This window comes from Polypterus senegalus, chromosome 2 (genome assembly GCF_016835505.1).
Source record: "Polypterus senegalus isolate Bchr_013 chromosome 2, ASM1683550v1, whole genome shotgun sequence".
In the NCBI taxonomy this organism is placed as follows: Eukaryota; Metazoa; Chordata; class Cladistia; order Polypteriformes; family Polypteridae; genus Polypterus; species Polypterus senegalus.
In genome coordinates this window covers 154,135,857-154,160,099 of record NC_053155.1, presented here as the reverse complement: position 1 = coordinate 154,160,099, position 24,243 = coordinate 154,135,857, and the positions used below count along the sequence as shown (strand labels likewise).

At 36.3% G+C, this 24,243-nt stretch overlaps 1 protein-coding gene across 1 annotated transcript in view; it reads left to right on the top strand.

Annotated features, from left to right (window-relative positions):
- The window catches only part of tmem30c (transmembrane protein 30C), a 138,173-nt gene that overhangs the window by 76,241 nt on the left and 37,689 nt on the right, over positions 1–24,243 (top strand). Inside the window, exons 4-5 of the mRNA XM_039744867.1 lie at positions 18,239–18,664; positions 21,888–22,026. Of these exons, the coding sequence (XP_039600801.1) occupies positions 18,239–18,664; positions 21,888–22,026 (565 nt within the window). The remainder of the gene's footprint in view (positions 1–18,238; positions 18,665–21,887; positions 22,027–24,243) is intronic.

Sequence of the window (24,243 nt, the reverse complement as noted above, 5' to 3'; positions counted from 1 at the left end):
GCAGTTTTATGATTAATATAAAATGTAAGCTGCACACGAGCTGCACTTCCTGCCTTCCATTTATGCAGGTAAATCAAGTTTAAAAATAAAAGTATAAAAAAAAAACATGTGTAATGACCAGCCCCGTGCAAGAGCTGGCTGAGCACATAACATGTTAATGTTAAAGGTTTACTTAAGCTTAAAGAGATGAACATGAAAGGCTAAAAATTTCCCCAGGACCCATGGCTGCTACTAATTTCTGAGTGGAAGTCTGTTAAAGTGTGAAAAGATGAAAGATATTAACTACAAAATGTGCCAGAAAAATTTCAGCCATTATAGAACTAAAACATATGGCACTACAAATTTTAGAAGTCATTTAAAATTACACACAGACACACACAGAAGAATACAATGACAATCAACAACTTCCATTACAAACAAGTAAAAATCCATTCTTGTGACATTTTGTTTGCTTCTTCTTGCCTGTTGCTTCAAAGTGCTGCAATGCTAATTAAATTTATTAAATACCAATATATTTGACTAGTAATAATTATTTTTTATTCAAATAAATAATACGTGGATTGATTTTAGAAACCTAATAAAGGAACAAGTAATGCTGCTGAATATTTTAGAAAAAAGAATGTAAAATAGGTGAGCAGGAAGAGATGACACGCATAAGTGTCTGCTGTTGGATTTATTTTACATTAAAATATGCAAAGGATTGTTAACATATTTTCATATATATGACATTTGCTATAATGCATATACATTTAAAATGGATCTTTTCAAATACATAACACTGTACTTTATAAAAAAAACATTTTTGCAAACATACAGTATTTACTGCAGCCTGCAAGGAATCCCTATGCTGTTGCTTATACTGTTGTGATGTGGGGGATTTATAAATCCAAAGTAGGAAAACAATTTTGTTTTATTGAATTTGAGGATGGCTTACTGAAGCCAACTCTGGTCATTTAGGTATGCTTCAGCAGTTCACTTTCATTTGCTGGTACAGAATATTACATGAAAGAAAGTATATAAAAAAAATGGATTGCAGGATAGATTCGTATTCAGTGCACCTTAAGTAAATGAAGTAATGTACCATAACAATATATTTAAGCCATTTGAAAATATCCACACTGGACTTTAAATTTCCAAAGCTATTTAAGAACTTTTTAACTGTGAAAACACTTTTAATTGCTTAATTAACTGAATTATACCACACTATTCCTCATAGACTAGGTTTGGAGAAACCACATGATGCAAGGAATGTGTTTGCACAGAGCCAGAATTCTGACATACAGAATTCTGATAACAATTCAGAAAAAAAATGTGTAAAATAGCAGCAAGTTGACATATAATTGCACAGAATCTTAATTACCCAAAATATAGGCCATTAAAAATGGCAACCATATTGTCAGTTTCAGCAACCAAAAGTTGATGCCTGGTTGCAAAGCTTGTGGAGTGGTGCGAGAATGTTTTGCTGACTCAGGCCCTGGATGGCTTGCCATAACTGAAAATACTATGAATTCTGCTCTGTACCAAAAATTTGTAAGAAGAATTGTCCAGTCATTTGTCCATGATCTAGAACTGAAAAGCAGCTGGGTCATGCAGCAACACAATTACCGAAAACACACAAAAAACACATAGAGGATAGGCTCAATTCATAAATTAATTCAATTACAATTCAATTATGGAACTGCAATTTTAAAATAACTACATGAATCAGAACTGGAACTGAATTTGTAGAATTCTATGTAATTCCATATTTTTTTGTTATTTCTTACCACATATATGATACATGTCAAATACTGAGTATCATTAAGTGTTAAAAGTAGTTCTTATGTGAATCTGATGTTAGAAGAGCAATTAATGTAAATGTAAATTAAATAAAACATTAGAATTCAAAGAAAATCAAGGAATGAGGACGAAGTGCTACGCCAGCAGAAATCAGTGATAAGGTATGTATTTGACTATACAGTACTGTTTCGAACTGTGTTATTACCCGAATATTTGAAGAAGAAAAAAAAGCTTGCTTGAAATCTATAAATAAAGCTGTAAAAATGTGTGCTGTCTTGCTTCTAAATTGTAATACACGAGGCCTCAAACCTTAAAACATCTGGTAATTTATATCAATAAATTTGTGTTCTTTTATTCATATATTTCACAGTTTTTAATTGTATTGAACCATCTTCAGATCTTTACATTTTTTTCATCCACTTTCACTTTTAACAGTATTCCAAATCTCAACATTAATATTTCAGGTCAGAAATTATCTCATGAAGATATACAGTGGTGTGAAAAACAATTTGGCCCCTTCCTGATTTCTTATTCTTTTGCATGTTTGTCACACAAAATGTTTCTGATCATCAAACACATTTAACAATTAGTCAAATATAACACAAGTAAGCACAAAATGCAGTTTTTAAATGATGGTTTTTATTATTTAGGGAGAAAAAATCCAAACCTACATGGCCCTGTGTGAAAAAGTAATTGCCCCCTGAACCTAATAACTGGTTGGGCCACCCTTAGCAGCAATAACTGCAATCAAGCGTTTGCGATAACTTGCAATGAGTCTTTTACAGCGCTCTGGAGGAATTTTGGCCCACTCATCTTTGCAGAATTGTTGTAATTCAGCTTTATTTGAGGGTTTTCTCGCATGAACCGCCTTTTTAAGGTCATGCCATAGCATCTCAATTGGATTCAGGTTAGGACTTTGACTAGGCCACTCCAAAGTCTTCATTTTGTTTTTCTTCAGCCATTCAGAGGTGGATTTGCTGGTGCGTTTTGGGTCATCGTCCTGTTGCAGCACCCAAGATCGCTTCAGCTTGAGTTGACGAACAGATGGCCGGACATTCTCCTTCAGGATTTTTTGGTAGACAGTAGAATTCATGGTTCCATCTATCACAGCAAGCCTTCCAGGTCCTTAAGCAGCAAAACAACCCCAGACCATCACACTACCACCACCATATTTTAATGCTGGTATGATGTTCTTTTTCTGAAATGCTGTGTTCCTTTTACGCCAGATGTAACGGGACATTTGCCTTCCAAAAAGTTCAACTTTTGTCTCATCAGTCCACAAGGTATTTTCCCAAAAGTCATGGCAATCATTGAGATGTTTCTTAGCAAAATTGAGACGAGCCCTAATGTTCTTTTTGCTTAAAAGTGGTTTGCGTCTTGGAAATCCCAGTCTCTTTCTTATGGTGGAGTCGTGAACACTGACCTTAATTGAGGCAAGTGAGGCCTGCAGTTCTTCAGACGTTGTCCTGGGGTCTTTTGTGACCTCTCGGATGAGTCGTCTTTGCACTCTTGGGGTAATTTTGGTCGGCCGGCCACTCCTGGGAAGGTTCACCACTGTTCCATGTTTTTGCCATTTGTGGATAATGGCTCTCACTGTGGTTCGCTGGAGTCCCAAAGCTTTAGAAATGGCTTTATAACCTTTACCAGACTGATAGATCTCAATTACTTCTGTTCTCATTAGTTCCTGAATTTCTTTGGATCTTGGCATGATGTCTAGCTTTTGAGGTGCTTTTGGTCTACTTCTCTGTGTCAGACAGCTCCTATTTATGTGATTTCTTGATTGAAACAGGTGTGGCAGTAATCAGGCCGGGGGGTGGCTACGGACATTGAAATCAGGTGTGAAACACCACAGTTAGGTTATTTTTTAACAAGGGGGCAATTACTTTTTCACACAGGGCCATGTAGGTTTGGATTTTTTTTCTCCCTAAATAATAAAAACCATCATTTAAAAACTGCATTTTGTGTTTACTTGTGTTATATTTGACTAATGGTTAAATGTGTTTGATGATCAGAAACATTTTGTGTGACAAACATGCAAAAGAATAAGAAATCAGGAAGGGGGCAAATAATTTTTCTCACCACTGTATCTCTATCTGTCTATCGATATCTCCATCTCTATATATCTATATACAGGTAAAATTCCGTTACAATGAACTCCCAAGGACCTAAAAAATATTTTGTTGTACAGAAAATTTTGTTGTAATGAGATTCTGTATTTGTTACTATAGTGCTTTAACTTGCACCCAGGCGTTTGCAATCATTTCAATAGCTTCTTTCATGTTTATTTTAATCTCCTCCTGCCTACAAGTTATGCTGACGAGAACTTTTCTCACCATTTCCTTGCAATAATACACTTTCAGGGTGCTAATGATGCCCAAATCCAATGGCTGAAACACTGCTGTGCAATTGGATGGGAGAAATTCAACGTGAACATTATCTAAATGTGGAAGCATGTTGTAGGCAGCACAGTTATCAATCAGGAGAAGAATCATCCTTTTCTTCTTCATATTGTGAGGTTTCTGAACTCTTTTAAGACCCCAAAAAACGTAAACGACACGCTGAAGTTTGTTCGTTGCTGGGACATAGTGCTGCAGTGAAGCGGCACAGAAGCAAATTATAAAAGATCGTGGTTGCGTTATAAGAGAGATGCAGCATAGCTGAGAGACACAGCATAGCTTTGAGCCAGCTGTTGCCCCGGCAACAGATAAACAGTCTTCCATAGGCACGGATATTGGACATCGGGATGCTCTTTGGCATGCTGTCTAATTGGGGGAGATGCCAAGAGAGTTTACAAACCTCACATTTTCTTGAATAAGTGCCGCATTAATAGGAATGTTTCTTGCACGCAGTAGTTCACATACATTTGCAACCCGAGATTTTTCTTCTTTTTTTGCTCGGCCTTTCAAGAAAGTTGACAGTGTCGCTGGCGAAATTCTGAATTCACTGTCAATGTCTTTTTCTTTTTGCTGCAATCGAGAGCTGCAAAAATGTAAAAGTTGCCGTTTCTATAGGAGGGTGACAAGGAGTTCAATTCCAATGGATGTTTTTCAAATGTTGACGACCAATAAGCTAAAGGTATCACTGAAAACCACAGGAAACAAAAAAGGCAAAACTAAAAAAAAGTATGAGGAAAGTTCGAAGAAAGAAAAAAAAAATTACAATGTTTCTGTTTGTGGATCGTTGTGCACAACTGATCTGCGGCCACACAACTAACTGCTCTGGCTGCTGTGTGGAAGATTCATTCAGGCATTTCAAGGTCTTTTGGGCACTGCGTTATAATGAAAGTATTTGCTGAATGTACTTCGTAGTAACGAGATTTCTGTAGACTGTATATATATAAAAAAATATCCAACATCTGTCTGTCTCTACTCTTTTCACGAGAGAACTACTTAATGGATTTAGATTGAGTTTTTTTCTATAATTTGCTTGAACATTACAGTTGATTTTGCAACTTCTCTCATCGCACTAAGAATCACAGTGTGTTTGCAGGAGAGATATTCACGCTAATCCGAGACAGAGGCTGCGGGCTGAGGGAAAGCGTGACATCAGGAGTAGGGAGCCAGGCAGTGCCCTTTTTACTGTCCTGTTTCACTTCTACACGGGCAAAGCCGTGGGAAAGGGCTAGTTTTCCGATATCTTTTAGGTTTATTAATTAGAAAATTACTTTTTATCAGACTTTTGCAGAAATTCTGTCTCAGCTACATAATACAGTGCCTTGTTTTTGAATCAACATACCGATCAGAAAACCAAACAACCCACAATTAAGAGTTTCATGTCCCAGAGTTAAAATCAGGACATAGCCTACCTCCTAAAGGAAACACATTTATCCTGTGTATTTTTCCTCTTGAAAGAAACACATTGCAAGAATCAAATTAGTAAGCAATCAGATAAATTGATAAGTGAAACAAAGTTAAATAGAACTAAAAGGTAATAAAGCGAAATTCATAATATCCATATTGATAAGTATAATAACTTCCACAACATCTTCAATAAAGTTAATCTTGTCCTTCTTTATGATAATAAAAAAAGATCTAAACTCATTACCCCAGACTCAATCTCTGAGATGTTTCATACTGGTTATGCACCCCCCCAATCACTTACTGCCTCCTTTCTTTTTAACTGTCATTTTTTTTGCATAGCCTGAAATTGATAAATAGTATATATTTTAAACAAATGGTGCACGGTTTATGCTTAAATTACTGATTATGTCCACTGCTTATTAAAAATATATAAATGCACCATGATGATAAAAAGAAATTGTCCTTAACAAAATCTACATAATCCGGGAATTTTTAAAATATACTTTCACATAATTATACACACTGTACAGTAAAACGAACATTAAAAACAAAGAAAAAACTGTGAGAGCGGTACACACATTTCTGTTTGTAAATGTTCCATCAGCGGTTGATGCCAGTTGTTCAACTATTTCAGTACGAGTTGTGAACGTTTGCTTAGATTTGAAATTATATTAATATTAAATGATTAATTTAGTTTATTTTCACCAAAAATTTCAAATTAATACATTCAAAATTGTTTTTGTTCTGGAGGGGGGGGGGCTCTCTGGAAGCCATATTTTTAATATTTTTAAAACACATTTCGTCACCAAAAAGGTCAAGCTAATAAAAATACATGTAGCGACGTATAAGTAGAGAGAAAAAAAAGAATACATTTGCTTGCAAACTATAACGTTGCACGGTAGGTCGTGACTTCTCCAAAACAGCTACATCAACTTACTTTCCTTGTAAAACAAACACATTTGCAGAATAACCGATCATTTTCACTAACGTCATTTTCCAGTTGGGCATCACGGTAGTTGTACACTAGACCGCATTACCTACAAGCTGCGATTAAAATAATGGCGCTGTTCATAAGGTGGGAAGCACATTAGCACCTGAAGTCATGATGTGGTACAACATGCACGTGTGCGTTCCATACGCGCCACCCCACAACCAATTTGCACTGCGGGTGCGCTCAGTTTTACGCATGCGTGCACTTCTTTTTACGACGCTGTCGATCTGCATCAAAATTACCAATATTGCAAACACATTCTGTGCAATTATGTGGCAGTAATTAATATTATTTAAAAAATACAATCATTTCATTGTAGTTCCTAGGGCAGGTATCTCTGTATAAAGCAAGCAGATAATTATAAAGTGTAGTTTGGGGACCTGTGTACTTAGAGCAAACCAAAGGAGGTTCGCTACTGGAGGTAGGAATTGTAATTGCTGTCTAACTATAACCAGTTACGCATAAGATGTCGGGAAACTAACATGCAGAGGTAATGCACTTTAAGAAACCACTTTTGAAACCATTAGTAGGTGGAAAATATCCTGAAGATGTTGGCAACTTGTTTTGTCTAGAGCAATTTATCAAGGCTTACGTCCGCCTCCTTCAATTTCAACTTTAAATACCATACCATACCATTTCCTGACCCTGAGTAGTGTTACAGGGTAGCTGGAGCCTATCTCAGCAAGCCGAGGGTGCAAGGCAGGAACAATCTTTAAACAGGCTGCCAGTTCATCGCATGGTAAGCACAAACACTAGGGCCAGTTTAATGTCACTAATCAACAAACATGCTGTGGGAGGAAAACAGAGCACTACCACTGCATCACTCAAGTTCATATATTCAGAGGAATCCCATGTTGAAAGTCACTTATTACAATGCTTGAAAAAGAGAATTATTGCATCAAATCAAAGTAAAACAAAATTAGTAATGAAGACAATTTTGCAGAAAAAAAAAAACTTTTGGCTTACCTCTGTTTTGATTAACAATTAAATAAATTGAACCTGTTGAATCATAATGGCTCAACTGAGCAGATATAACTAAGGACATTTGTATAAGAATGAAAGAGCCAATTGGAGAAGAAAACAATGTAATAAAATGTTTATGAAATACATATTGTAAGAAAGATATGTTGTCATTTGGCTAGGCTGCTATCAGTTGTAATAAAGTTGGTGAAGTGTATTTTGTTAGTGTGAACCCTGTGTTTCCCTTCTGTGTGTTCTACCATTTGTGTATGTCTTCTGCAGGGGCAGATGGGGGTGGAGGTGGTATTGGGCCATTGTTCAGTCCCCATTTAGTTGTTCCGAAGTAGTCACAGAAAAACTAGAATGTAATGTGTAATAAATATATAAGTTTGATATGTCACTGTGCTCTGTACAAAAAATATTTTATAAATCCACTCACATGTACAGCTAACACAAAACCAGATTTAGCACATAGGAGTTCACCATATAAACTGCTAGGCAAGCTTTTTAAGACCAGACAAGTTAAGGACAAACTGCAAAGTGGGCATTGTACTATTTCTGTGTGTCAGAATCAGCATGACATTGGATCTTCTTTTCCTTGTTTGGAATGGCATGATTTACCTGAGAGGGGGCCTGCACATGGAGAAAGAATATAAAGACTTGGAAAATTCCCGGCACACCTTTGAAGCCGATGGATGGATGGGAGATCCGGAAAATCCTTCCAATGCAGCAACACAAATGGCAGACTGTACACTTCAGGCCCCCACTTCGGTGATGGTCTTGTCATGGCGTCCTCGTCTGTTATGCCACATAAACTGTCATTAAAGAAAGCTAAGTTATTTCTCTTATGTGATTTCTTACTGCCGTATCACTAAGGGAGGGGTATTGCTTTTTTATATTCTGTCTATATAGTTTCAGGTTATGTAACATGTGCAATTACAAAAGAACTTGTTCCAACCACGGAGGTAGTGCCCCCTGCTGGACAGGTAATGTCAAAGCATTACGCAGTAGAAATGCTAATGGGCAGTACGCAAGAGCAGCAAGCAGTACCAGAGTATGCAATTGGTGTATGGATAGCTGTAAAAAAAAAAAACAGCAGCAGATAATATGAGCAATACAGATATACTATACATATGTACTCAATTAGTAAATTATTGGGAACATTAATACTCGGTAGAGTCTCCTTTTGATCTCAAAACATCTTAAATTCTTTTTTGTATGCATTCCACAAGATGTCCCTGAGATTTTGGTCCATGTTGACATGACTGAATCACACATTTTCTGCAGATTTATCAAGAGACATTTGCTTTGTGACAAAGTGTGTCATTATAGTGGAAGTAGCCATTACTGTAGAAGATGGGTAAATTGTGGCCATGAAGGAATGCACATGGTCAGCATTAACACTCAAATATCCTGTGGCATTCAACCAATAATTTATTGGTATTAATTGGCCCAAAGTGTGGCAAGAAAGCATTTCTCACACCATTACACCATCACCCATAGCAACCTGGACTGTTAAAGAAAGGCCGGTTGGAAGCGTGGAATAACGCTGTTGGTGCCAAATTCTGACCCTACCATTGGTGTGCCTCAGCACAAATCAAAATTTAACAGACCAGGCTAAATGTTTCCAGTCTTCAATTGTCTAGTTTTGGTGTCAGCCTCAGCTTTCTGTTTTTGGCTGACAGGAGAGGAACCCAAAGTGGTCTTCTGTTGTTGTAGCCCATCCTACTCCATGTGTTCGTCATTTTCTGTTCACCACATTTATACAAACAGGTTATTTAAGTTACCATTGCCTTTCTGTCAGCTCAAACTATTCTGGCAATTCTCCTCATCAACAAGACCTTTCTGTGTGCATGGATTGTCACATCATTCTGAGTAAGCTCTAAAGACTATTGTGAGTGAAAATCTCCAGAGATCAGCAGTTATATATCTGCATTATTTTAGGCATTACACATGAATGGTTGATTATATAACTACATGGATAAGCAGATATACTGGTGATCCTAATAATATGCTCAGTTAATGCATATATACAGTATATGGACAAAAGTATTGGGATACACCTCTTAATTATTGAATTCAGGTGTTTGTATAATGTCAAACACCTAGCCAAGTAGTCTCCATTTACAAACATTTGTGATACAAAATAGGTAGTTCGTAAGAGCTCAGTGACTTCAAGCGTGGTACTGTGATAGGATGCCACCTTTAGAATAAGATGGTTCATGACATTTCATCCCTGCTGGATATTCCACAGCCAAAAGTGGTATTATTGGAAATTGGAAGTATTTAGGAAAAATGGCAACTCAGTACTCAGCCACAAAGCAAAAGACCACATAAACTTACAGTGTGGGGTCAACGACTGCTAAGGTGTATGGTGTGTAAATATATATACACTAGCAAAATACCCGCGCTTCGCAGTGGAGAAGTCGTGTGTTAAAGAAGTTATGAAAAAGAAAAGGAAACATTTTAAAAATAACGTAACATGATTGTCAAAGTAATTGTTTTGTGTATTTGGCGGCAGCGTCACGAAGTTGTTTTCGTCTAGCTGCATCAGAAAATGTACCACAACATCTGACACTCCTTTTTAGTGTTTTCTCACAGCTTGGATTGCTGCTGTCATATTCGGTTTGAGTCTACATATATATATATATATATATATATATATATATATATATATATATATATATATATATATATATATATATATATATATACACACATCTGCGGTGGGTTGGCACCCTGCCCGGGATTGGATTCCTGCCTTGTGCCCTGTGTTGGCTGGGATTGGCTCCAGCAAACCCCCGTGACCCTGTGTTTGGATTCAGCGGGTTGGAAAATGGATGGATGGATATACACACATACATATCTCCATTTATATATACATATATATACATATCTACATATATACATATACACATATATACACATATAAATATATATACACATATACATATATATATATACACACCTATCTACATTATATATACACACACATACATACATACACACAAATTATATATGTGTGTGTGTGTGTGTATGTATGTGTGTGTGTGTATATATATATATATATATATATATATATATATATATATATATATATATATATATACATTGTGGTACCTGGCCAGGGCTGGAGCCTGGCTGGGACGCCCAGGAGGACCGGAGGAGGGCTTGTGCATACATTTTACTGTGGTTGGTTCGTTGGTTTACACCCAAATATTTATATAGAATAAAAGTCTATTATATCATATTCTGGTTCTTTTTATACCTTTTGAGATGAGACACCACCCTTGAAATGTTTCTGTATATAACAATTGTCTATTCTAGTTTATAAGACATCTGCTGAAGTCTTAGTCATCTCTGAGTACATTTTGTATATTATATCAACCTTTCTTCTGGTACATTCTTTATTTACTTGACCATGTCAGTATTTTTCCTAAACAAAATCTTATATTTCAGTCTACATTTTGTTGTTCACTTGACCTTTATTTGGTTTCCCACATTTATTAACCCTTTATGCTATTTCTTTAAGATGAATGCTATGTTACCCTAAAATTATTCTTCCACAATACAAACACACACACACACTCAAAGAAACTTATAAATGAAGATAGCTGTCCACTTCTTTGCTCTACTAGATCATATGATTGATGATGAAGAGAAAGAAATAAACATACAGAAACACACACAAACACTTAACCTGTAAAAGTCAACATGGAGTGAGACATTATGCCACCATGTACCAATCTATCTATGCAGCTTGTTCACTTCATTTGACCCAATTTGTTCAGTATCAAATTAAATATTATACTCCTGGTTTGTTCATTTGATTCAATTTCCTGTTCATTTTACTTTACATTTATTTGTGTACATAATAAACATTATATAAATTAATGTATTTGATTCTATATTACTGTATGGTGCAATCGGTTGTATTGTATCATAAAATCTTCTGTGGAGTTATTTCCTAGTATCAATAAAGTGTAATTTACATATAATTACTGTATGGACTACTCCATATTTATTTTTTATGTTTTTGCTGCCCTTCATGAAATCACCAGCAGCAACAGTGCTAATAAGAAGGAAAGCTTTTAAATGTTTTGTAATATATTTTAGATATTCTATCACAATGAATTCTATTTTGAGTCAATGTGACTTCCATGTCTCAATGGTTGGTAGATTGGTTAATTTAGTAGTTATTGTCTGCAGCAGGTTTCGCAGTAACCAATTGTACAATAATACGGTCACATTTTATGAGCAAGATCTCTTGCATAATCAGTGTGTGAAATCAAGAGAGGGGGAAGTTTCAGAAAAAAAATAAATGGTTTCAAAGTGTAGCCAAGTTTCGTTATGATAGTTATAGTAATATATTTGATTATTACTAATATTGTAGAGTCATTTTTGGCCCATCCTTGTGTTTTCAGGAGCAACACTTTTAATTTAAGGTCATTATTCTTCTCATTACTTCTGATGCTCTTGATTGTTTAGCTGATGATCAAAATCAGCTGATTTTCACTCAATTGGTGATCTGTAAATTGGCAAATGTCAAAAACCTATCTGCTTTCTAAACTTTACAATAATGAAGTGGAAATGCTCCTTTGTAGAAAGTATTAGTGGCTGAGGAACAGCATGTGTCATTTTGTTGTCAGAATTGAAACAAAGAGCTACTAGGCAGAGTTTAGGAGGTACAGAGAAGTCTGAAATATTGTGTTTTACATTAAATAATAGGGTAATAAACTGAGAAAAAGTAGTCAGAGGAGCTTTTCTGTACATGGAGAGGAACAGCAGATGTGTATGTTGTTCAGCTGAACTTCGAGTGGAAGAAAAGGGGCACTGCTAAATAAGAGGTGTATTTTCGGCAGTAGTTAAAAGAGAAGTTACTTTAATGAGTTTAGATCTTTTCATTTTGTCCTTTAATTAAAACGGATACTCCTTATCAGCTCAAATTTTGAATTGGAATAATTAAAAAACGATCAAAAAAAGAAAAAAACTTGCTAAGCATGCTAGCATTTTATTTTCTTGATAATCATCTTATGAACATTTTATTTTAATTGAACCTGTAATTATAAAAGGCATTTTATTTTAATTTATGCCATATGTAATACAGATATGTTTTCTTAGTTTAAAAATTATGTATTTTAATAACATTCTATTGTATGTTTTACGGTCTCTGAACAACTAACCTACAGAATTTTATTTTGTTAATAAAAATTAACAGGTAAACCCTGAGCTCTGTAATGGAACTGTAAAACCACCAAGGACAACACCTTAAGACAGAACATAAGACTGCTACACAGCTGGTTATATAAGGATACAGAAAAAAAAATAATAGGATAAAGAAAAAAAAGTAGGAATCAGCCATTTCTAGGAGCATGTAATCAGTGATCTGTATAAGCTATAAAAACCCTGATTGGCGCATTCCTAGACTCCTTTAGCTAAAGTACTTTTCTCTAATTCAGATACTTACTGTACGATAACACAATTGTATATTTTCAGCTATTTCAGTTTAAATGACCCACCAAGGGAATACACTATGTACATTGCTGATGCTGTACTCAGTATGGCAGGTAGAGGGGATGGAATAGAAGCATCCTTGAACAGTGGGATAGATAAAGTTTCCTGTTATTAACAATGCAATGAAGTTTAAACCATCTTATCTTTGATTTCTAAATCGTAAGGTCCATTGACATGATGGACATACTTTCAAATTAATGATTATTATATGTTTAAGGAAAAAATGTCTGAACAAACTTACGGTAGAAATAACACCAACATTAGTCCACAGCGTCCGAGTGATGTTTAAGATAAACCACGGCTTTCGGCGTTTTTGCTGTTTGTTTTTTTTTTTTTTTTCAAAGAAGGAGTGAAAACTCACTAGATATCAACATCCCGTAAATAATAAATAATTGTGAAACAATTTAAAAATAAACACGGATAACACTTTAAATACTGTACACCTCATCTCATGAGTATGGATTGTTTAATGTTACTGAAGTAAAGCGTTTTCATGAAAATTAAGTTTACAAGTCTTAGATAAAACAGTAAAAATAAAAGGGGCAAGCACGTTTACAATTCTTCGGATACATGGACTATTTCAGCTTCTTATGGGGTTAACGTACAAGAGCAGAACAACAGAAGATAAGAAAAGTAGTACTTCAATGTTTGACCTTCCGGCATGCGCCGGTCACTTTGTAAGTCTATTGGATAACGAGATGAGTGACATTAGACGTAAAATGTCCCACCCCAAATGTCGCTCACGAAAGTAATTTCTGCGCATGCACACTTGCCGTCCTACCCAATCAAACGCAAGTACAGAAGTTTAAACTGTTTATTGCATTTGCACTTGCACATGTGAATCGGTAAGCGTATTTTTTGTTTAAACTGGTTAATTTAGAAACTTGAATGTGAAAATATACTGCTCTTTGGAGCCTTCTGGTTAATTATTAAGGTAAATGATTCTCTTTTTTGTGAAAATGAACTTGTCTTTGCGAATTTCCTTACCATTTTTGAATACATTGAAGACTGTTTATGTTTTACACTTTCTACGTATATTAATTATTTTAGGTAAACTGTATAATGTTTAAGTTCATTTAAGAAAACCGCTTTCCATATCAATCCAACTGTGTTTATAAATGTGCCAGTTTTTTTAGCACTAGCGTAAGAAAAACTGCTTTTTGATTCTGTGTACTGTTAATTTTCTGTCGAAATATAATTCTTAGTTTGTAGTTATTAGATTAGGTAAATAGTATATCTGGGAAAAACGAAGGAGGTGACACTCGCAGTTGGCTGTGTTTAATTCTATGAATCCCACGGTCCTGAAGTGAGTTTTGCAAATGCAAAGGAGATTCCTCATCAGAGAACCGTATAGTATTTTGAAGACTTTTTTTTTTAACTAACTAGCGGGGGGTCTCAATTTCATTTTATATCCCTTTTGATGCGTTTCTGGATTAAAAGAGGAATTGGTAAAGAACGATTTGAACTGCATGAATAAACAATTATTTTCACAAGAGTATTAATCCACGCGACCCGGGTTGGGTATTCCTCGCAGCGGTAAAATCGAGACGCCAGGTTTATCTGAGCCGGTTTCTGTTCCACCAAAGAGCAATAGGACGAGTAGTGCCTCTCAAACGAGGCAATTGAGCGTCATATACCAGGCTAAGGATGAAGCTTAGCGGAGAGAGGAAGCACTGGACAAGAAAGGTTGAGGCACATAAGGATACAGAAGAAAGGCATAGTAGTAACACAGAGAGTACATATAGTGCAAGAGATATCAAATATAAACATTTTTAAAATGTATTCTTTTACCACAGGTAATAAAGCTGGTATAATAAAAGACTGAGTTGAATACCTCAATTATTAAATGCATTCAACATCAATATTTTATAAAAGAAGATTTTGTATTTCTCCCACTAGTAAAATATTTTTAAAAAACCGAATCATTCTACAATTGAAGATATGCCAGTAAAATAGAATCACACCTTTTAAAATTTTTTGAAGTCTGGTCCGGTACTCATGATGGTGATTTTCATAAAAAATGTTTGTGATTGCATTTGATGCCTAAAAAGTCAGTTTATTTTCAACAGACCTGTGTGATCATAAATAACATGTCAGTTCTTTGAAACTCCAATGAACGAGGGTGCTCGGATTATCCCTCACAAACAGTTCAAGGACATCTCATGCCCCTTGGCACTGCCTGACAGGTAATTGCAATAACCAACTTTATATGCAGTTAGTTGAAGCTGTAAATTATTAAATCTAGTTGCTGCAGCAAATTAATGACCATTGTGAAGATTGATTGCATCAATATGACCTTTATTTTTGGTCTGCTATCCATCTATCCATCCATTATCCAACCCGCTATATCCTAACTACAGGGTCACAGGGGTCTGCTGGAGCCAATCCCAGCCAACACAGGGCACAAGGCTGGGAGCAAATCCTGGGCAGGGCGTCCGCCCACCTCAGCTTTTGGTCTTCTATGTAAAATGTATTTATATCAGTCAAATTAGATGTTCTTTAAGCTTCCTAAACATCATAGGCACAATTGTCTGTACTCATGTGAGAATAATAGCACCACCAAGCTAATTAGAGACAAAATATGTAAAATGCAAATCGTGCATTGCATCAGTGCACAGGTCAGTTCCTTCTACGTGATGTTGACATGAATGTCCAGTCGTATTGTGCAATTTATATATGCAGAAGTATACTGTATATAAAACTATATATATATATATATATATATAATATATATATATATATATATAAGCATACTGTTATATAGAAGTATATTGGGCCATCGAGACTGTCACAGAAGTTGTAGCTTTCTTTAATTGTTAAATGCACAGTATATGTTTTACATACAACTTAAAAATTTGTAGAATATAAATTATGTTGTGTATCATTTTGAGTTGCTTGCTAATGTTCTTCGTATTGCTGTTGAATTCTTGTTTTAAGTGTTTCAAGTATGATATTCATGAATGAATACATTTGTATTATTTTAATGTGAGTAGTACTATACCATTGAGATTTAATTATATAATGCAGAAATTCAGAACCATGATGTACTTAGGCACAGGTCTGCTGTATTGTTTTGTAGCCTTTCTTGCTATCTTTATAGTGGACACATTTCTTTTTTGTGTTCTAGATCAAGTATTATTTCTTGATCAACTTCTGAAAAGACTGCCATTGTTTCAGTTCCACATTCTTCTATTCTAAGACTATTAAATAAAACTAACTTTTCAGAATGTACCATAATGCACAGTACATTACAGCAGTTTCATGCTTAAAGTCACAGGCACTCGATGTGTCACTGTTGCACCCTCTTGTGCTTTTTGAGCTGTGATTGATGGTATTGACAATCGGTTCTTGGAGCGGTCTAAATCTCATGAGTGCATGTGTAATCGTGATTTACCAAACCCCATCTTGAGTTAATGTGAAACATTTGGTGCTCAAGGTACTGATTGAGCCCCGATTGGAAAATGATGCTTACTGAAATTGGGCGGTACTCTATGTCTCGGCTTCATAAGCACGCTTTGTGGAATGCCCTCTAATTGTATTCTTTCCTTTGAAATGTCAGATCTGGTCGTCTGTTCATCACGCCTCCATTTAAATTCCTTCAGTGCACACCACTCTGCTGAATTTCACCTGCTTGTTCTCATAAGTCAAGTCATCCTAAATTGGGTTCTAGACTTGCTCTAATAGATTGGCAATAGTATGAGGTGTTTTATGTTAACTGTTACATTTGTTCCTACTGTATATTTATATTTATCTTTATTTTTAATACTCCATGCTAAACCTCTGCTCTTTATGCTGTGAATGAGATTCCCAAATTACTGGCTGCAGATGGTTAGCATAATTACCGTAGCACATACTCTGTTAAAGGTTGAAACTATTTCATGTAGGTTATTCATATTCATACCTCATTTGAAACGCTTCAGGGTTCACTTGGCACAGAACCAAGGCCACCCTTTCCAAAAGGGTTGTTTTGGTCCACACCAGAGTGGTGTGTTCGTATCAACCTAAATGAAGCAGAGTTTAAGGAAAATCACACCACAGTTTGGAAGAAAATTCACCAAACAAATTAGGTTGATCAAATTAATGTTCAGTTGTTATTTGGTTTCATTACTCGTACAGTATACTGATTGAATTCAACTTATGAAATAACTGGTACTGTACAAGAACTATATCCATCTTTTAAGAGAATGTAAGGTGATATTTGGTCTCTGATTGGACAAACAAACAAGAAAGTAGAGAAATTTTACATGGTAAGAAAATGAAACAGCAGCAAAGTAGTGCAGTGGTAGCATTGCTGCCTAGGAGTAAGGAGACCAGGGTTTACATCCTGTGTCCATGGTGTTTGGGTTTGCATGTTTTCTCCATGTTTATTTAGGTTTCCTTCCAGTTGCTGTAGTTTCCTCCCATAGTCCAGTCAGGCAGGTTAGGTGGATTGGCAATGCTAACATGGCCCAAGTGCATGGGTGCGTTTATATGGGCTTGTGAGTATGTTCACCCTGTCTGGTAATTGATCCTGTCTTGTGCCCTATGCTTGCTGGGATTGGCTTCACCCCCCTAAAACCCCACTCAGGATTAGATGGAATGTTACAGAAAAAACAGTTTTATAACATGCACCTTGGTTTTCTTTGACTGAATATGCATACACCTCCTATTGTGGGGTGAGTGTATACTTCAGTAATCCAATAAACATGCATCATGTGAAAGGTGAAGTGAGGCCAAACCTATCTTGTAATTTATATAATACTTCTCTGGCTTTCAAATAAATAACATCCTAGGTAAAATTTTAGATGTTTAAGTATAATTCTCATTTTGCTTAAATGTAGCTGACTTGCATTTTTCTTTTGATAGTGTGTTTTAAAATTACACTGTGGATAAGAAGCACCATTTTGGTTAAAAGCGCCAATGAAATCCAACTGTGTCAGTTAATACATAAAACAAAGAGACATTTATGAAAATAACCAGTGGGAAAAAATGTCCGTACTCTTGTAAGCCATTCTAAGAGAACAGCAACTTAATGTTTGAATTTAAAAGAGTCTATTTTCAATAGTTAAGAATTCTTAATTTAAAAAAAAAAAAAAAATCTGCTGTATTTACCCTCTCTAAAATGATTTTATGGTCAGAAAAGTAACTGTTGTTGATGTGCATGTTCTGACTTTCCTGTGTTTGTTGTAATTGTTTTTACTTATATTTTATGTAGTGTTGTCCAACATTCATCATGAGAAAAAACCAGACGTTTGAAAGAATGATCCCTGATGATATGAATGCTGAAATGTTCTTGGCTAATGATATGAAGATTCTATTAAGTGCTGATCCCAGTGAGACAACATTACCTAAAAATTGCATCTTTAAAGCTGCTTGCCCAGAAGTTAGTCCATATAAGCATGTAATCCCTTCTGGGATAGGCCTGGTTCACACGCCACCTAGATTTGTAGCTCCAAGGTTCTTCACAAAATCTTCCCAATCACCCTTTCAACTAAACAGAGCTACAACTGCAAAACAAGGTGATGGAGTGATGACAAAGGCATCGGTAAATGAAGAGGAGCTGTCCACCCCCAAAAGACTTTATTCTGGAAAGAAACAGTCTGGTTCATACATCCACAGATACAGCTCTAATAAAAGCCAGGTAACTTCTAAAGTTAAGCTTAATTAATTTTTTTTGTCTACATGTAGTAAGAGTATAAACACTATAGGCCAAATACTTTTTATTAAAAAAAAAAAAAAGTTGCAATTTAAGGGTGTGTTTTTTGACAAATTCTTTTTGGTGTATTAATGAAAGTTTGAACTTACTATTTTAATCCATACATTTATTTAACCCACTGTATGTAGCATATGGTTATGAAGTGCTGATGTATGTGTCAGCAGAAATAGGCATAAGGTAGAATATAGCCAATCCATTTACTTCAGTTACTTTGTGCTGAACAGATAATGGTGTTGATTTGTGGGCAGAAAGATGTCCGATTACCTATTGGTATTGTACTAATATTGGTTGTGTTTTTACATATTAATTTTTCTAGAGAAAAGATTAAAAAGAAAGCTGTTAAAGCTATGGGATTTTTCTCATGAAATTTTTTAATTTAACATTGAAACAGGTTAAATAACCGTTACTAATGATGCCCATTTTCAAAAATTTTAATGATCTTTTTTTCCAACACTGAAAAGTAGTAAACAATTTTGATAGGAATTTTCCTCCCAGCAATGAGACATATTTTGTTATTTACTCCATGTAGTTTGCAGTGATTGCTGAGGACAGCTTTTAATCTCATGTTTTCAATCAAATTACAAAAATATTTGACACTAGCTGATTACCCAGTGGCTTCACTCACTGAGTGCAAGGGAAAAAATAAAATGTAGTATTTATAAAATAAGTTACGTAGTAAAACATTTTGATTAACGAGTTTGAAGAACATATAAGAAGCGTATAAATTATTAAACAGTAAAACATTTCCATTTAAGAAGTAAAGATACATTGAGTACTACTGCAGTGTTTTTGGGTAAACTACCTGCTTGACAACCTTGCACTACGTGTCTGTGATTTAAGAAAAATTATTCTGAGAAATGTGAACGCTGCCCTTCTGAGCTTAATGGGCAGAAGGTCCAAGTAATTCTCAAGTCTAATACTTCACATGAAGAAGTCGGTACATCTTCTTAGATGTAAACCCTCCATCTTCTTAAAAGAATTCATCACAAAAGCAACTTCGAATGTTGCGGTGTTTTAAGGACCCAAACTCGCCTTAAGGGGAGAGTAAGTAGCCGTGCACCGCAATTTACCAAGAGAGCCACGCTTCGATGGCAACGATTACACGCATTTTCAAAGATTTTGACTGTCTAAGGAGCGTCACAAACAGTGCGAGAAGAGAGGATGCTGCCCGAAACTGTGAAGCTGTCGACCTGGTGGAGCTGCCCGACATTCCGTGCCTCCCAGCGTCCACTTTGTCAGGACCCCTCGCCGCTGAAGGCGGTCTCGTCTGAGTCTCAAAAACAGCAGTCTGCCTGATAGTCCATAATCCCAGGACACCATCGGCTCATCCACCTGCATATCTCTTGCATTTACCCCTTAATAGGGATGGTACTGAAGGCACTGGATAAATCAAAAAACAATTCTCACAGTGCATCCAGTTTTGTCCAGGTGCAAATAAGCCTTGTGGGACAGATAGGTAATTTCATCCTCCACTCCATTTTTGTCTAATAGGCAAATTACAGTGATTCCAGGTGGTCTAACACGAGGATTCCTATAGTCCTGGACCAGTCTCTCAAAGGTCTTCATAATGTGAGACATAAGTTCCTCTGGTCTGTAGTCATGAAGCGGTGAAGACCAGTGAAGAGGCACCTGTCTTCTTTGGAACAGAAACAATACAGGATGTTTTCCACAGCAGTGGCACTTTCTGAAGCCATAGGGACAGACTGATCAGGTGACAGTGGACACCACAAAGTTGGTCAGCCCAGGCTTTAAGAACTCAAGGACTGACTCCATCTGGTCCCACAGCTTTTACTATGTGTACCTACCTCAGTTGTCTTCTTACTTAGTCTTCAGTTATGGACAGTCCATACTTCTGGTCAGAGGTGGATTTGTCACTGGCTGGATGTGGTAGGATTTGTTGATGTAGTAGGAATGATGAGAGGACATTGGTTGTTGAAAGAAGGTGGTAGTTGGAGGGAAAATCTATTAAAACAGGCATGTCAAACTCACTACCATTGGTGGGCCGCTTCGACTGCCATACATGCATCAGCAGGCCACTCTGTAACAAATACTATTATACAAAGTTACTGTAGCTTTCTTTCCAATACTGAAAACTTTAAAAAATGTAACACTTAAAGTTTAAAGAAAAGCAATTTATTTCAATACACTTTCCGTACAACAGTGTACAATTAGTCATAGCCTCTTAGCTAGGTCCTTATATTCATTGCTTATATAGGTCTTACAGTGTGAGATGGGCGGCACGGTGGCACAGTGGTAGCGCTGCTGCCTCGCAGTTAGGAGACTCAGTTCACTTCCTGGGTCCTCCCTGCGTGGAGTTTGCATGTTCTCCCCATGTCTGTGTGGGTGAACTTGAAAAGTAATTAATTTCTTAATCATTTCACAATGAGTGTACAAATATAATTTCGGAAATGATTGTTTATAATGTTTGCTATTGTGTTAATTCTTGTGTTATTATGTGTAAGACATTTTCAGTGTTTGTATTTGTAGTGTTCCTTACACATGTTGTGTATAAGACTCTGGACTTGAAGTATTGCTTATTCGTAAACATGTGCACTGTTCACATTTATGTGTCATTTATTCTTCTGTTATTATTATCTATAAGACCTTGCAGAGGACACTAGTAGGCAGGTCAAATAGCTCAGATAGGAGAAAGGAAAGGCAGTGTGAGGTAGACCGAAGAAACAAATAAACAATACAAGTAAATATTATTTGTTTGTTTCACATTTGGCATGCAGTAGAGATTATGGCTCCCAAAAAAGCATTTGGCTCCTAAATATTTTGGGTTTAGGAGCCAATGGCTCCCAATTTTTTTTTTTTTCTTTCCTGTCTGAAGCCCTGATTGTGTGGTCCCTGCTAATTCCCACTACTGGTATCTGGTTCAGTTCAGAGAGTACAATTTAACATGAATTAGTTCTATGTCTGCAGAATTTCTGTAGTTACCCAACCCCCCAGAAAAACTCATTATCAGTGGGACTTTGTTAATGTGTTTACCCACAATTGAGGAATTAGTTGAGTTGCTAGATTGTAATGTATATTAATTCTTATCTTATATAGTATTGCATCTTAGAGTGTGTATTTGTAATAATGAACAAAAAGGAAAATCCAATAATTTTTTATTTTTATTTTTAAATCTTTGAATTTTGTGAAGCTTACTTCTCATAGCCCTAAAGAAGATAGGCTAGATGCAGCAGAACGGAAATCATTTAATTCACAAAATATTTCAAGGCAAGACAGACATCTCAACAGAAGCCTTAAGATGAAGAGAACAAGCCAGCTACCAGTTCATGGTAAGTATCTTTAAGGTGATGTTTCCTCTAAGGGATACTGTTTGTGTAAACAAAATATTTTTTTCATTAGAATATATTTTGACTTAAGTTACCCAGTGAGCACTATATGAGTATTTTTATTACCTTTGTAATAAATGTAATTAATTATATAATTTACAGCACACAATTGTTTAGGCTATTCAGAAACATAAAATGGCTTCATTTATTAGCTGCGTTGTTCATCTTTTCTCTGGAAATGTTCTAAGTCAGTGGGTCTCAGTTATTGTGTAATCCAAATTACAACCCCAATTCCAATGAAGTTGGGACGTTGTGTAAAACGTAAATAAAAACAGAATACAATGATTTGCAAATCCTTTTCAACCTATATTCAACTGAATACACTACAAAGACAAGGCATCTAATGTTCACACTGAAACTTTTTATTGTTGTTTTGCAAATCTTCACTCATTTTGAATTTGATGCCTGCAACAAGTTCCAAAAAAGCTGGGACAGGGGCATGTTTACCACTGTGTTATATCACCTTTCCTTTTAACAACACTCAATAAGCGTTTGGGAACTGAGGACACTAATTGTTGAAGCTGTGTAGGAGGAATTCTTTCCCATTCTTGCTTGATGTACAAGTTCCATTGCTCAGCAGTCCGGGATCTCCGTTGTCATATTTTGCGCTTCATAATGCGCCACACATTTTCAATGGGAGACAGGTCTGGACTGCAGGCAGGCCAGTCTAGTACCCGCACTCTTTTACTACAAAGCCACACTGTTTTAACACATGCAGAATGTGGCTTCGCATTGTTCTGCTGAAATAAGCAGGGACGTCCCTGAAAAAGACGTCACTTGGATGGCAGCATATGTTGCTCCAAAACCTGTATGTACCTTTCAGCATTAATGGTGCCTTCACAGATGTGCAAGTTACCCATGCCATGGGCACTAACACACCCCCATACCATCACAGATGCTGGCTTTTGAACTTTGCGCTGATAACAATCTGGATGGTCCTTTTCCTCTTTGGCCCGGAGGACACGACGTCCATGAGTTCCAAAAACAATTTGAAATGTGGACATGTCGGACCACAGCACACTTTTCCACTTTTCATCAGTCAATCTCCGATGAGCTCGGGCCCAGAGAAGCCGGCAGCGTTTCTGGGTGTTGTTGATATATGGCTTACGCTTTGCATGGTAGAGTTTTAACTTGCACTTGTAGATGTAGCAACGAACTGCGTTAACTGACAATGGTTTTCTGAAGTATTCCTGAGCCCACATGGTAATATCCTTTACAGAATGATGTCGGTTTTTAATGCAGTGCCACCTGAGGCATCAAAGGTCATGGGCAGCCAGTGTTGGTATTCGGCCTTGCCGCTTACGTGCAGAGATTTCTCCAGATTTTCTGAATCTTTTGATGATATTATGGACAGTAGACGATGAAATCCCTAGATCCCTTGCAATTGTATGTTGAGAAACGTTGTTCTTAAATTGCTGAACTATTTGCCCACGCAGTTGTTCACAAAGTGGTGAACCTCGCCCCATCCTTGCTTGTGATGACTGAGCCTTTTGGGGATGCTCCTTTTATACCCAATCATGACAAACACCTGTTTCCAATTAACCTGTTCACCTGTAGAATGTTCAAAACAGGTGTTATTTGAACATTCCTCAACTTTCCCAGTCTTTTGTTGCCCCTGTCCCAGCTTTTTTGGAACCTGTTGCAGGCATCAAATTCAAAATGAGTGAAGATTTGCAAAGCAACATTAAAGTTTATTAGTTTGAACATTAGATATCTTGTCTTTGTAGTGTATTCAATTGAATATAGGTTGAAAAGGATTTGCAAATAATTATATTCTGTTTTTATTTACGTTTTACACAATGTCCCAACTTCATTGGAATTGGGGTTGTACTATATAATGAAGTACCCTTTTTCTGTACAATTTTTTTTTTTACTTATTTATTTTTTTTAAAACACTAGAATCCCTGAAGCCTATGAAAAAAACTCATAATCCAGGCCCACTTTAAATTCCTTCGGACTCTCCATTAGCGTGTTTTGTTTTGTAAATGTGTCGATCAGCACAAGCAGTAAGCAGCCTGCTGTCCCATACCCCACTCTCACGGAGCTCAACCCGGACAAAAAGTTCTCCCAGCTCAAGCCAAGGCTCCTTATGTACATGTGAGCTGCCTGGAGTTGTATAGGGTAAATAATACAGTATACAGTGGAACCTCGGTATACGTC